Below are 15,893 nucleotides of genomic sequence, written 5' to 3'. Positions count from 1 at the left end.
TTAAAAAAAAAAATTAAAAATCTTGTTTATTATTTATTATATACAGTGAATTGTATTTCTCATTCTTGGCTTGTTTTGTTTTCAACCTTCTTAAAGATTCTGGGTTCTGTAGCTAGAACTTCTGCGCTAAGATTCTGGAGAAAAAAGTTACATTGCAGTGCTTTGTGAATAACTGGGTACACATCTCGTCTGTCATTAGCAGAACCTGTCTCTCCTAGTACACCATTTTGTAAAGAAAAATATTTACAGGAAGTTCATCTATAAGGAAAATGTCTGGGGTCTTCATCTAAGCTGAAGTTGTTCTCTTACATTTAAGTAAGAGTTTTGATATTGTTGCTAGATTCCCCATTTTAGACTGAAAACGATAGTGTTATCACTTCCTGGAGCACTGGTTCAGGCAGTCTCTTGATGGATCACTTAAGGCACTTTATTTTAAGATATGAAAAAGGGACAACCTCCTGGATGTATCTTAAACAAAAACTAACATCAGCCTTGCTTGCCAGATAGTGCCTTTTTATTTTCAGGTAGTGAAAGCATCATTTTAAATTTACTAGGCTGTTTGTTTGTATGGTTACTACGCATCTTCCTGCTCCCCAGAAAATCAGCATTGGAGAGTTATTTTTTTTTTCACATGGGAGTTAACTCTTCCTTAACATTACCAACTGTTAGAATTTAAACATTCAGAACCACGCTGTGACTTGCCATTCAAGAACTGGAGTGTGAATGTTATCACACGATCACGTGAGGCAGCCAGCGCCGCTCAGTGCAGCAGTGCGGCTCCATCCCCAGGATTGTCACTGGGTGCTCTGCCAGCTGCCCTGCACACATCCGCCAGAGCCACACAAGTAGGTATTAGCAGTATCTACGTCCCAGCCATAAATTATGCAGTAATGACCTGGAAAATTAAGCTTTTTAATTTATCTCGCCTTTATATGTGCATATATACTTGGACTTTTTTCCAGATATTACCAAAATGTTTGTTAAATGTTTTTACTTAACTATCTGTTATTTACTTATATACTCGCCTGTTATTTCTGCATCTATTGCTAGTTTCTCTCCTGATTATTTATCTTATTTATTTTGTCTCATTAATCCTCTCTTCTATGAGGGATGTGTACCCATAGTGAATGCTTCTCATTCAGAAATCCCAGAAGCATGTAGTATTATTGTGCTCAGGTAGGCACATGCCCCAAACGCAGTTTGTTGTGGGCTTTTGTTTTTGCTTGTTTGTTTTTACTTCAGGCCCCACACTGAAATTAAATAAGGTGGGGAAAAAACCCACCACCACAGGTTATGCACCTTCAAAGACTCACTGGCTCCATTTGCACTGTCTGGGCTCCGTTTCGGGCCTAGTGGCGCAGGATCTCTCATATCCAGTTCTCTCTTCCGCTCAACTGGAGCTGCGCCAGGAGCCGCAGTGCCCTGCTGAGCGGATCTCTGGGAGCGCTGCTCCTGTCTGCTTGCACTGCCAGCCTCTGCCTCATCAACCAGGGTCTCCAGCAGAGGGTTCTGTGAGTAAGAGAGGTGCGGGTAAATGAGGCCTGTCCCCTTGCCATCCCTGGGGACACTGCAGAGGTGGGAGGATGAGCAACTGGTGTACACAGGGCTCCAGAGCCATCTCTGAGCTGAACAAGAGGGAACAGAGCTCCACGTGTGCAAAGGTACACATGCTAAGACATAAGATGGCTGTAAGTGCCTTACAAGTTGAGCTTGCATTTGTCAGCGCATTTTATGTTGGCCACAGCTGTGAGAATAGATCTGTGTTAAGCTGAGGTCCCATGCTGCCGGGCTGCAATGGAAGTCCTGGGCTGGCTTTCTGGGTGCAGCTTCTGTGCCACAGGTAGTTGGGAGCAGGGCTCGGTGAGCCACGGGGGTGGCCACGGGTGTCCAACTTGGGACATTCTGTAATTCTGCACTGTTGACAGCTGTTCAGAAGAACACGGAAACGTTGGCACTTCCTGCGCCAGTTCCGGGCCGTTCGCCGTTCGGGACCTTCTTGGCTGTCAGTGGGAGCACGGAGGCTGAAGAACGCGGCACAGGCCTTCGGCAGGGAGCATGCGCCGGGCCGCCTGTTTACGGCGCGCTGCCCCGGGCTGCTGCCGCCGGCGGCCGCTCCGCCAGGGGGCGCTCACGGCGCCGGGCGTACTCGCACCGGAGCCGCGCGGGGCGCGGCCGTTCCGCGGCGTGGGGCTGCGAGCCGCGGGTACCTCCGGGCGGCGGCCGCTCCGTCCCCCGGCGCCTCCCGGAGCGGGGCTGCGGCGGCGGGTGGGGCGGGGGTGGGGCTGTGAGGCGGCGTGCCCAAATCGGGAAGTGCCGCCGCCGGACTCCCGGCGGGACTTTGGCCCCCGCCTTATCTGCGCCGTGATTTTTTTTTTCCAACCGTATCAGCGTAGCGCTGTGCAAATAACGATCGCGTGTGCTGCCTGCGGAATTGGAATCTCACATACTCCACGATGTTCGCTTTTGCTCCGGTGCGTGAGCAATGAGTCTGAGCGCTGATGCCGAGTTCCAGTGCAGGCCGTATCGCTGCCCTTCACAGGGGTACAGAGAGACAGAGAAACCTCGGCCAGAGCCGCGTGCAGAGGGGTTACCGGGATTTCGCCCTTTTTCATAGTATGTATTCCTATGGCCTCGGTTTTGCACTGTCACGTTCATTTCACGTGTCTCCGTGTGGCACAACGCAGTGCAGACTCTGCTGGTGGTGCTGGCAGTAGGCTCAGAAGTAACATCACTCGTACCTTGAATTGAATGATGACGTGACAGCGGTACCAAAGCAGTTTAAACACAGTTGGGAAATTGCTGATTCCTGAGCTAGCAACTGTCAGCTTCATAGTGGGCTCCTTGACGTAAATTCCCTAGAGCTTTTTAAATAAAGAGCAGGGGAATTACAGAGTGTTTGCTTTTGGAGCTTTGATATGGTTTGAATTGTGTAAGTTAAATTGAAAGAAAGTGAATATTTTTGTTTGTATTCTCTAAATATCTGTGGTTTCTCTCAGTTTGGAGTTCTTGGAAGAACAGGGTTACCTGCAGGCTGTCAGGGCTGTGTGCATGTCTTAGTGTTGGCATTACCGCTGCTGCTCTGCTGTGCTGTAGCATGGACTGCAGCTCCGTTACTTGCGGGGTACCAGTTGCAACCTTCTGCTATGTGCTCTAATAGGAGAAAAGAAGGTTTTAATAGGTGAAAGAAGTTTTCTATCTCCATTACATTATTTATAAGTGATTATAATTGCCCAGACAGGTTGTGGATGCCCCGTCCCTGGAGGTGTTCAAGGCCAGGTTGGATGGGGCCCTGGACAGCCTGGTCTGGTATTAAATGTGAAGATTGGTGGCCTTGCCTTGGTGGGGGGGCTGGAGCTTCATGATCCTTGAGGTCCCTTCCAACCCGGGCCATTCTGTGATTTTGTGATAACTATCAAGTCTTAAGTGGCACTTCTGTGGGTTTTTCCAGCAGAAGACAGGATCCTCCTGAGACCAGTGTCAGCCAATGGAGGTGGCATCTGCCCACAGCTGTGGAAGTCCATGACTGCCAAATAAGCTTTTTCTGTAGAGCCTGTTCTGAGATCTCTGATCAGTATTGCACTGTAGGACGATGAAGCTGTGAAGGGTGTGGAGCACAGGACTCATGGGGAGCAGCTGAGGGAACTGGAGTGGTTCAGTGTGGAGAAGAGGAGACTCAGGGGAAGCCTTATTACTCTCTGCAGCTGTCTGAAAGGATATTGTTGTGGTGAGGTGGGAGTTGGCCTCTGCTTATGGGTAACAGCTATAGGGGGAATGGTCTTCAGTTGTGCCAGAGGGAGTTCAGGTTGGATATTTGGAAACATTTCTTCTCAGAAGGACTGATAGATTGTTGGAACCCATCAGTTATCAGAAAGAGGGGTAAGAATTGCTTGTAAGTTTTGTGACTGGCAGATGGGCATGAAATAGTGAAGCAGAGTGAGGTCCCTGAGCCCAGGTGGCAAGGGGCAGCCCCCAGGTGACAGGATAGCAGGGCCCAGCAGTAGCATCTGAGGAGCACTCACTGAAGGACTTGAGGTTAAGTTACGTGGCTTGCCTGCTCTCCGTTCCTACACCTAATGCAGTCCCATATTAATATAATACAAGATTGAAAACAAAGGTGAACCAGAAGTGTTTTTAAGAAGAGGTAGAGCAGGTGCAGAAGTTGCTTCTCTTGATTGCAGTATGACTGTGGCAGCATGCATGAAGCCCAGTGCCAGCCTCCGTGCATTTCCCTGGGGCCTTCAGGCCATAACATGTCACTGTCCTTCAACATGTGTGTCCTTGGAGCTTCTCTGAAAGCGTTTCACATGCTGCTAATCGTGTACCTGGCTAGAACTGTTATCTTGTGGCAGGGGGAGCAGTAACAGAGCAGAAAATTTATTTAAGCACAGTTTTGTGTGTGTCTGCTGGACAGATAAACAGCTGCTTTACCTGGAAGCTACCGACTGAAGTTTGCTGTGGTGGAGCCCACATGAAGGAGAAATACCTTTGGTGTATTTCCTTAAACCTCACAGCAGTTGAGACTTTTCAGTGTGGTGGTTTAACGCTGTGGGCTTTGCATTTCTGGTCTTTCCTAGTTCGTGGCATTTAGTAGTAGGGAAGGGGGAGCATCGGCCTTTACCTTCTTACAGTAAATAAGAGGCAAAAACTTCTGCTAATATGAGTCACTGAACGTTTAGCAAAGTCTGTTGCTCCCAGTTGTTTATCAGTAGTTGAGTCCATTCCTTTCTAGTGCTTGTGCTCTCATCATCAGTAAATACTCCCAAAAAAACACGGTACCTAAGACCTGCAAATAATCATTTTCCATTGTTGTTGTCTGAATGTTATACCATCCAAAATACATGTATTAACTTCTTAATCATGAGAATGAATTTTGTGTCCTAAGATAAAACAGTAGAGGATGGTAAACCTTCTGTAACTTCTACTGCTGTCAGCTTTCAGGTGTTGAAATCTAAGGAGATAAAACAACTAAATCTTCCAGAATTCTCTGATGAGTAACAATAGTCTGAATTTTGGTTTTGAACTCTTGTTTTTCTTGAATTATTTCTGTTTCAGACTTCAAACAATCTGGCAGATCAAGATATTTGGTACTAGGGAGAAAGAAGGAAGAGGTAATAATGTTTTAGATATATGACTCCAGATTCCCAGAAGTGTTACAGCGATGTTCATGGTAACTCTTGTTCTCTGTCTAGTCCTCCATGACCCTTTGTCTTTTGATACCATATGAAACTGCTTAAGAGGCTCTGTGCTATACACTGTGGTCTTCAGATCTAAGTAAATCTCTTCCTTAGTATTTAAAGACAAGGTTGATTGCTCAGGCATGGATACTTCTGGTTCATGTGTTAGCCATTGCTGGTTAAATCTGCTATACTTTCTAGCTACCATTTGGCAGACACAGCAATAATTGCTCTGAGATCAATTTGCCAAATAAAGAGTTTAGTTCCTCCTCTGTAATCAGGCTGGAGTCAGCTGATTATAGCTGAGATTTTTCATGCCAATATTCTGCATGTTGTCCTTTCCCTGTCTCTTTGGTCAAGTTGCTTCCATGGCTGGGGGAAAAAAAAAGGAGATTTTTAAACTTTTCCAATTTCTGAGTTTAAATACTTCTTGTTACCTCTAAGTAGTAGGGTTTATTTCAGCTGTAGCACCATCACTTTGATGAGGAGGGACAACTTCCAAAAGGATCTAGGAGTGTAAGGCCTCTTTGGACTTTTCTGCTTCTGATGAGTGAGAGAGGATTTGGCCCTGTAGCATGAGCACAGATTGTCTAGTTCAAAGGAAGCAATTGGCAGGTAGGAAGTCATGTTGCTGGTTTTTTTCCATTTCATTCCACGACTACCTTTTTATTTCACTGTTAATTACACTTTTGGCATTGTGGCCAGGAAAACAGCTTCAGTCTGGATTGGTACCATCAGTTGCTTTGTTTTTCCTACAGTTAGGAAAGCACTTGTATTTTAACTTTTCTCTCATTGAGATTATCGGGTTTAAATGATCTGGCTGTTAAATCACGATCCCAAGCGATTTCACAGCTTGCTCCCTCTGCACGGAGGCCATCCCAGCTGTGTTAGCGTTTGCTGTGCTGGCTGCTGCCTTTTGCTGTGTTGTCACAAGTGTCCTGCGCTCATCTGCACTGCTCTCCCCAGCTTCCCACAGCCCTGATGCAGGCTGGCAGGAATGCATGCAGCCAACTCTGCCTTGACACTGTGCCTGAGCTAGTAAAAGTTCTTGGTACTGAGAGCACAGGACTGATGCTGCAAGGTAGTGGCTTCACCTGAGTGCAAGGTAATGGCTTCATCTGGAGTCTTCTGCTTTCTACAATGTTCTTGCTTTTGGAAATGCCATACAGACAGCCAGAACGCCTCAGTTTAAATCAATAAGGACTCCAGTCTTTTGCTGGAGAAAAAGCTTTTGTAACATTTCCAGACACACGCCAACCCAGAAGTGTAGGAATGTCTGCACAAAGCTGCATGTAGGCTAATGAGCCCAACTGGAGCTGGTTTGTTTCTGCATCTCTGGTACAGATAATCTGACCATGGGTAATTGAGTGTTGACTCTATAAATAACTCATCTGTACACATTGCAATCCTGCCCTTTAAAATGTTTTCTCTTTTTCCTGTTGGCTCCCAAGCTTACTCCCCTTGTAATTTTTTTTGACTGGCCAAAAGCTGCTTTCCCCTCTTGTCAAAGGGTTGTGCTGTTCATTCTTCCCACCTGATGTGACATTCAATCTGGCATGGATGAAGCCAACTCAACCCCTATAGGAAAGTCATCCCAGAATGTTTTACCTGTGCTCCAGTTGCAACAACTGGTACATGTCAAACATACGATACTTTAGAAAGATATTTATTGTGTGCTTGTTCTGTGAGACCTCCTGTGACATCTAAAATCATAGACACGTATCATTCTCTTCCATTCAGGTCAGCGATTGGAAGGTTGGTACATCGTTTATCCAAAGCATGGCACATGAAGTTAGTTACAGTGAGTAATGGTTTAGACACACATTCAGAGGTAGAACACAAAGTGCATTTAACTGGGATTCTCTTAAGCTGATTTGTATGTCTTTATGTTTTCTTAGGGATGAGTTTGTTTAGTTTACACTGCTAGACATTGTAAATGATACGAGTTGAATTTGAAACCATCATTTTTAGATCTTAACTTGCAAATAAGAGTAGAACTAAAGAGGTTCTGAAGGAAAAGGAGCAGCTACCAAAGTGCCTTTATAGAGACCCCTCTGTGATTTGGGTATGTCTATAGTATTGTTTGCTTGCGGTTTTCTTCTGTAGAAGGCTGAGGGTTTGGGTGTTTGTAAGTGCAATTGTATCTAGTGAGAGAAACACGAATAAGTGACCTCTCCAGGAATTATTTTGGACTTCCTTTTGGAGGCTGTGAATGTGGGGTTATAACCCATGGCTATCCCTGCAGTCTTCTAAAGAATTGGTTTTGTGATTTGTGGCACATAATCAGCCTGACAGATAAGGAGCTGATTTATCTAAAACATTGGGAATGAGAAAATACTCTGCACTGACACTTATCAAACCTGCTATAAAGGCAGTGTAATTCAGAATGAAACTGAAATGCAAGCTCATTAAAATTTCAAAACAAACCTGCAGTTCCCAGTTGGGCAGATCTGTTTGGTTAACTTGATTTTCAAAAGCTGTCAGAATATCTGAAGGGGATTCATTTGAGGCTGGGGAGTATCCATGAGGAGTGACAAACACAGAAGAACAAGTAAAATTACCATGTAAAAATGTAAACTTGAGTTTCCTGAAAAATAAATACAATAGCAACAAGGCTCATCCAATTACACTGATTTTTCCCTCAGAATTTTTAACTCCCTACCAGTATGGCATTAAAGATGCATAGTTTCAGCGATTCTTTGAAAACCAGCTACTGTAAAGAGGCATATTCATTAACATGCCCCCAGAGAACAGCATTTGGTGTGGCAGCAGCACTTGTGCTCTGACAGTTGTTGCACGGGTGCCTCTAGACCAGGCATTGCTCACTGTCTCGCAGGGGCTGGGGAAGCACAAAGGAGCTGGAGATGGGATGAGATGGCAGCAGTGCTGTGGGGCAGGACAGCTCAGGGTGATCGAGGTGGAGCACATGTAGAGAGAAAAGCCACGGAATTTTAGAAAAACGCTTCTCGCTATTTTTCTGCTAATGGAACAGCTTGCTGTTAGTACAGAGAGAAAATATATACGTATGTTGTATCATGAAAATGCTGGTTTGGGATTCTAAAAGCCAAAACATTTAAGTAGTAAATTACATCCAAGCACCGCAAGGCTGTTATTCTCGGCTAATTCGGTAGTGCTACCACTTGTGTACGTGATTATTCTAAGGAACAGTGAAATAAGTTATCTGGTTATTGAGTAAACTCTGTCATGATACTATGTATATAAACCAATCATGAACATATGTCTCCTAAGGATGATAGGTTGTTTCCTCTGAGTTATATAGTACAGTGTTGTTGTTGGGTATTTTTGCCAGTCTGAAATATATGTATGCTGCTTAAACATGGCTCATCTTGCTGTAATGTTTGCTTTACTCTTTTATCTGTACGGCAGTTGTTTTTAACTGCTTGAAATCTGACTCTGTTAGTAGTATCCGTAATGTGGTTAGTACCGTTAGCTCAGTTACCTGAAAAGCCGTTGTGATTGCATTCAGCATTGTAGGAGGAGCTGAATACCATTCATTCCATTAGTTTTGATCTGAGTATGGAGAAAATATGATATCTAGTGCTGAGCTCACTGTGGAGTCCTGCCAGCCACCTCAGTTGTCCATCCTTAGATTCTCTTAGCTCTGAAAAGAAATGCTGTTCTATCTCTGTTTAGATTAAGTAGAGCATTGAAGAATACCCTTTTTCTCAAATAGTCCTATTATAGATAAGGGGAAACATCTGATGAGTTCCTAAAATGCTAATATATGTAAATTACTTTATTTTGTAAATATCACTGAAGATGGAGATTGAGATGCAATGACATATTTTACCTGAGATATACATGTAAATAAATAAGATGACCCTAGATGGGAAGGATCTGCACCAGGGGGCTGGTCATACCAAATTTTCCACTATTTCCAGCAGTGTGTCTGGAGCAAAATGATTTAAGTCCTGGGCTTCAGAGAGGGAATAGATGAGTTGCTTTTGAATTTGTGTATCTAGTAAACTAGACCACTGCTGCTCACGTTTTATTTCAGTGCTAAACATAATGCTGTGTCCAACAAATACTCCAATTAAAGATTTCTCTTCACATACAGCCACGAAATCACCCGTAGAATTCCTGCTTGTCTGCGGTGCTGCTGTTGCTTGAAGGAAGTATCATAGCTTGACTGCCAGAGAACTTAATAGGTTAGGGCTGGTAGTGCAGGTAATGGAACACCCATGCAGAAGGCAGATGAGGGCTGTCCTTGCAGGATGAGCACGGGGTATAGGATGGCATTAACCCCGCACCCTCCAGGCAGTTCAGAATGTCTCACAGGTTTTATGTTGGACTATCAGAACATTGCTTCCAGTGCAGCTGGAAATTTCCATGCAAAGCTCTTCTCACCCTTCTTTGGGAGAATGTCACTGAAAAAAAAATCCAAAAAATTTTACCTACGATTCATTTGCTTTTGTATATGTTTTTTTTGCCCAGGGATTTCTGATCTTACCGAGCTGTGAAAAGCTGAGTTCCAGTAGCCAACCTTTTGCTGCAGTAGCAGTGTGCCAGGGGGCAAATACCAATTACACATACAGAATTGTGTCTTTATAAGAAGTGATGACTTCCTACTTAGATATCCAACTCCTTTTTGAAGCAAGTTAATACTGTGCATTGTTACTATCCCATTTTATAGCTGAAGAAGTAGGCCTTGTCACCAGAGTTACATCTAGGACTCCTGCTGCCGCGATGCAAGGCGTGATGTTGGTAGCAGGACAGGGTATTTGCCCTGCCATCGTCCTCCCAACTCTGCTACTCTGGGGTGCCTCGGGGTGCTCGCAGAAGGAGCGAGCAAGCAGCCAGCAGCTCCGCTTCGCATTTGGCACAGTGAATCCACTATTGGAAGCAGTGTTGTGCTGTGGTGGTGCTCCGCTTGACCCTTCTTTTTTTTTTACACTTCCTACTGAATAGAAGTAAGTGTTCTGGGAAATGCTGAGTGTTTTTTATGGAATTTGGCCATTTTTAAGAGATTTGGCTACTTAAGAGTAATTTAGTGGTATTCCCGAGATTATTCCTGCTGTCTCATGTGTAATTACCCCGTTATCCCACAGACGAAGGATGTTTCAGGAAAGCAGCAGGCTTGTCCTGCTCCGTCAGACACAAACACCCCCCTCTTTCCTGAGTCAAGAAAGAAAAAAACAAAGCCAAACAAAACCAGAGCGTCTTCCTCTCAGTAGGTGGGTTTGTTGCTTTCCATTTTACACTTCGGTTTAACTGCGCTTAACTTTCAGTTGTATCAACAGTCCAAAAAAAAAAAAAAAAAAAAAAAAAAAGCACCCAACCCACAGCTGCTTTCAGTGCGTGTTGTTCTTGGCGCGGGCCCCGCGCTGGTGTCCGACTGGTAGGACCTGAAACTCGGCGCTCGGCGAGTGCCTGAAGTCAAAGCAGGCGGCGCGCGCGGGCCGGCGGCGCTGCAGGGCAGGTCGTCCTCTGCCGGCAGCGCGTGCGGAATGCCGCGCTCCTCTGACGGCATCTGCGGCAGCGTGAATCATCGCGCGTTCCAAAAGTGCGCGTTTACAGCCGTCGTAGAATCAGATTAAGTTGGCAGCCCGCTCCTCGCTGTAAGTGGCTCGGTTTACGTTTCTTCTCCCTGCGGGATGTTTTGCATAAGTTTGCCGACCCTTCGCGCTCGTAGGCTTTGTGAAACGGAGAGTCGTTTCGGTGGGTTTGTGTCAGAGAGCGGAGCTCCTGTTTGTCGTAAATAAACGTGGGCAGAAGGGTGGTTATTTTAGCACTTGATAATTTCCCACTTATGTCATTTGACCTGGATTGAAGCTGTGATTGCTGAGCTGCGTCCTGCGCAGCGTGTCGGCTCCGGGGTCGAGCTGGTGGTGCGTTTCCTTTGTCAGTTTACAAGAAGTATCAAAATGAAACTCGCTGTGCCGTTTCCTTCGCAGCGCGCTGCGGGGAGGAGGAGCGCCTCGCGGGCACCGTTTCCTCACTGGTTCAGCTGCGCTCCGGGCAGCGTTGTGCCCACAAAGCTGGTAAAGTTGTCCTTCACTCTCGCGACGTTATGCTGCAGTTGGTTTGCACCGAGCCTGTGTTTATTTTTAGCGAGCTGCACGTCCTGCCTTTTGTTAGGTTGTTGGTTTTGTTTTTTTGTTGTTTTTTTTTTTTTTAGACCGCGGTTGCAAAATGAAAGTGCTTACAAGGTGTTTATGAACTCTTGTTACGAAGCAGCTGCCAGTTGCTGCAGGATGACACATTTCTGCAAGCAGGCAGCTCGCTGGGCGTGCTGTGTGCTGGCTCTCGCTTCTCAGGCATGTGCCGTTTTCTTCCTGGTTTGGTTTGATTAGAATTAACGCCGAGTGCATTTTTAAACTTTGAACTTGGAGAAGTACCAGGTGGAAGGTTTCCCTTTGCATTTTGCTGAAATTGTAAGTATGCGTTGCTCAACTCCACACGGTGTAACAAAACACCTCGGGATATACTGTAAATAGAAAACCTGTAATTGGTACATAGGTGTTGGATGGCGTTACCATAAGTAACGGGCTCATAACAACACCGGGTTCTGTTGTGAAACAGAGTCACTTGTGGCTGAGATACTAAATTGCATTAATGTTTGCTTAAATATTGTATGTGGGGAACGATAAGCGGTACTCATATCACATACGGGAGGTCTGGTTAGTTTATGCTGTTTTAAATAAAAGGGCTATAAACAGGAGTGTTGTGGTGATCCTAAGTTTGAAAGGAATGGTGTTACACCGTTTCTGTTTATTAACAGCAAATAACATTCTTACATGTCTGGGTTTCAGCAGTTGCGTCTTGCTTGTGTTTTCCAAACGTGGGCCCGAGCCACGGTCCCTCACGCCGCTCACGGAGTTCCTCGTGGCCCAGCTTTGCTCCGGGCCTGCGGCGCGTGGGAAGCAGGGCCGTGCTCAGCGAGAGCTGTGTTTCACAATGACTGCTGCTGACAGAGATCTGGCACGTCTCTTCCAACAAAGTTAGAGGGATTTTTTGTTCAAACTACCTGCAAACTGTACTGAAAGACCAAAGGCACATCTTCCTCTGCGCCCCAGCTGTCTCATGACTCCTTCCTGTGCAACCTTCTAAGTCTCACCAGCAAAGGGGACGCTAACTGTGAGCTAAAGCTGTGAATTAAGTAGAGCAGGCGGGGTAAGAAGGGATGCGGATGGGATGTACTGCAAGTGGTGTTGGTGTGTAGTCCAGGCGAGAGAGGTCTGTGGTTTCAGTATCATGTAAAGGTCTTTTCTGGGTGCAAAATGACTGCAGTCCGCCTATCAGCACGTGGTTGGCATAAAGTACTGGCAGTGTGTTTAGTGCTGAGGTGTTACAAGGCTTGCTATGAGCTAAGTGGGCATTTGATCTGATGTGAGAGCCAAGGTGAAACCTAGAGAAGATTCTTTCTACTTCAGAATGTGCTTTTACCCCTTTTCCCACACACTGTTTGTGGATCTGGAGATTGTGTTGCTTTTCTATTGCTTTGCTTTTTCGCGTGTGATTAGAAGGAGATGTGGCGTTTCCTGCAAAACAGCTGCTAGTATTCCCCTGTGGCCAGTCACAGAGTATACGTGGAGTTAAAGATTCAGAGCCAGACCTAGAGGACTTGGGCAGCTGCAGCCGAGGTTGGGGACAGGTAGGGGGCTGCATCATGTGGGACACGGGAGGGAGGAGGAGAAAGGGAGCACAAGGGAGAGAAGCCCTGGAGGCTAGGGGACTGTTAAGTCTCCAACAACATAAGGAGACTAGCACAACTAGCAACAACAATTCTGATTTGGCTGAGAAAGTTGGATGGTATCCATGTTTCCATAGGACACGGAGAATCTCCTGGAAAAGTTTAAGACCGTATGCAATGCTACCAATGCTTGAAATGTGCGTTAGGACAGTATGTAGTGTTGAGTTTGACTCCGAAAAAGAAAGAAACAAAAACATTGATTTGAAATAAATTCTTTAGGAAGCGCAGTTAATTCAGTGCGAGCGTGCTAAACTTCTCTCCGAGATTCGTGTCATTAATACATTAACTGTTTGACAGCAGCAGTCACATGTTGCTCGTCAGTTGCCACAAGGGCTGCACTGAGACAGCTGAGAGGTTGCAGGAGGATTAGTGTGGGGCAAAGGACTGGAACTTTGGTCATGCCCTCTCTGTTCTTGGAGTTGACAGCAGCAGCAATTTGGGGAAGAAAAACAGAAAATGCGTTGTTATTTTTGTGGAGCAAGCATCTATTTGGATGTATTCAGAAAGTTCTCTCATGTTTTAAATGAGTGCACATTCATAGCATTGCATGCTTCTGAAGCAGTGGGAATGGCGGTAAAGTTTAGGCTGTTACTTTGTGAGCGGTAACTGGATTTCCACTTGTCTCACACTTCTCTTTTTGTGGGGCAAAAACTTTCAATCTGCTTTGGGTTCATGTCTAGCCAGTGACTGTGCTGTTTGCTCATGCAGGCAGGGACAGCTATGGCCACAGCTGTGTGTGCATGAGCTCAGCTGCCCCACTGCGTGCCATTTGTCTGTGCATCAACTGCAGAGGGGTTTCCAGGTTCTTACGTGACTGGGCAGTTACATGCCGGATGTGCCAGTACAGGAATATCTTGTTTTGTAATGGCCATCTGATCTGTAAATGTCTTATATTCACATTTATTACATAGGGTGGATGACAGCAGACCAATACATAACAAGTAAAATGTTAATAGGCAAATTAGCAGAATTTTGTAAGGAGGCGGTGTGACCAGGAAGTTTATTTTGATAGGGAAGCGCAGCCACCCAGCACATACAGAAAGAAAAAGAGAAACAAGTGCCAAACATGATAGCTTGTGCAGAGGAATACAGCAATATTTAGTTACAATTTATGCCCATCCCCCCCTCCGCAGTGTGGCTTTGACTGAGTGATTTCCCACCTTGGCTGTCCGGCCTCCTGTTCCAGGTCCTGCCCTGCTCTCTCTGCCCGCCCGTGAGCAGCTCTCCCTGCAGCTCTGCGAAGGTGCTGCTGCCGTCAGCTCCTGCTCCTGCTGCAGTGATGTTACCTCACGTGAGCAAACACGTTGATTTTCCCTGCTGCAGCAGTGCCTGATGCCATCGAGGACCGTGCAGCACCGACTGTTCACGTTCTTCCTTCTGTATAATTTTGTAGTGGTCGCGATTTCCATTCTACACTTAGGAGGTTTCAAGAGAAGCTGAATAACACTGGTAATGCTCAGATAAGTGTCAGAAGTATGCAGGACTTTCTGTAGCTGTGTATTGGGCAGTTTGGAGATGAAAGGAAATGCCAAGTGCAACAGTCAGTTCTGATTGCAAAACTGACCTCCGATCTGACACATAGAGATAAAATAAATAATTTTGTGATCTTTTCCTTCCCTATCTTCTGGGTAAGCATTTATTTTAAAGAGGGGGGTACGTGTTATTGTAATGCCATGTTACTGCTGTGCTTCTCCTATCATTTTGTATGTTACATTGAAAAAAGAAAAGCCACCAAAGTCAACACACTGTTTTGCTCTCAGGAATTAATGAATTGAAAAGTTGTCTTGGTTTAGCTTGATCAAAAATCCAGGGTAAGGCGAATCTTAAAAAATATCCTGCTATGGCATGTGATACTTAGATGACTTTAAAATATAATTTTAGATGGCCCGTATCTTGAATGTCCGTGTTTCCAGAAGATTAATTTTAATAACACAGTAGCGTACTTAGCTTCCAAATATATTCTTAGGGACAGCATCAAGCATATGGTTTACCAGAGGAGAGTCGGTCTGGAGAACACCAGGAGCTAAGGCAAGGATCTGAGTGGTTTATCCTGAATTTGCATGATTTGTATGTGAGAAGCATGTTTGTTCCAAGTTTCACTTTATACGTGGCTTGGTTTTATTGATTAAGCAGCAGTTGCTTTTTCATCAGTATTTAATGGTAAAATCACACATTTTTATTAAGCTAGTTTCAATCGTTTAAATAGTTGCTGGGAAGGTTGGTAATTGTTAAAAGAATAGCTATTACTTCACTAAACAAACATTCTACGAATAAAACTCCACATTTCAGAGGCAAATGCATAGCTTCCGTGGGCGTTACACAAATGAGTCGTGAAATGAGTGTATATTAATTGCATCCAGCCAAAGAGTTCTGGAGGTAGAGTCTGTGTGCTGAGGCCTGTGGCAGGGTGGAAACCAGCACATGATGGCAGGGTGAGAACCAGCATTTGGGGGTGAAAGGAGCTGCTTTTTGTGTTAAAAATGAGTAAGAATGTTTGGGTCTTCGATAATGGGAGAATCTTGAGTGAATTTCTGCAATTGTAGTTGAGGCTTGGATATAGAGTATGGAAGTGCCTAGTCTTTAATGGAAAACAGCTTTGTTTAGTCACTAGAGATGTAAAAAGAACAGTTGAAAATATTCTTCGTATGTATTTTAAGCATTTCTCTTCATTCTTTAGGTGTTCGCCTATTGCAAATCAGTCATGGATGAATCCCTATTCTCCCAGCATGTTTTTACCCACGGAGATGCCAGACAAATTGCCGTGTTTTGATTCCCTGTGGGAAAATTTTTCTTAGTTCTCCTTAAAATATCAAATCAGGGAGCATGCAGTTTGTGGTGTGATACAACACTTGTCCTTGGAGCAGCAGGTTGCCATTGCCACCTTACGCCGCTCCTGGCTGACGAGGTGATGATGTTGGGCAGGCCCAGAGAGCAGCACCCAGCCACACCGCTTTCAGTGTGGGAGACTTTAGACCTGAACAGTTTGCTATGTGTTGGCAAAGTTC

General features: G+C 45.1%; 1 protein-coding gene across 5 annotated transcripts in view; it reads left to right on the top strand.

The window, feature by feature from the left end:
• ATXN7L1 (ataxin 7 like 1) overlaps window positions 1–15,893 on the top strand; it is a 117,703-nt gene that overhangs the window by 68,400 nt on the left and 33,410 nt on the right. The window contains exon 1 of one of the 5 annotated variants that reach the window (XM_085217051.1): window positions 2,379–2,613. The exons of 2 other annotated variants lie outside the window; for them this stretch is intronic. In XM_085217051.1, coding sequence (XP_085073177.1) covers window positions 2,499–2,613 — 115 coding nt within the window. In that variant the 5' untranslated portion in view covers window positions 2,379–2,498. Of the gene's footprint in view, window positions 1–2,378; window positions 2,614–10,578; window positions 10,754–11,294; window positions 11,570–15,893 lie in introns of those variants that run through there. 2 more of the 5 variants (XM_085217056.1, XM_085217059.1) reach the window with 2 other exon arrangements.

Source organism: Meleagris gallopavo, chromosome 1 (genome assembly GCF_905368555.1).
Source record: "Meleagris gallopavo chromosome 1, MGAL_WU_HG_1.1, whole genome shotgun sequence".
Classification (NCBI taxonomy): domain Eukaryota; kingdom Metazoa; phylum Chordata; class Aves; order Galliformes; family Phasianidae; genus Meleagris; species Meleagris gallopavo.
Note: the sequence above shows the minus strand (reverse complement) of the source record. Positions and strands in the feature narration are given on the sequence as shown.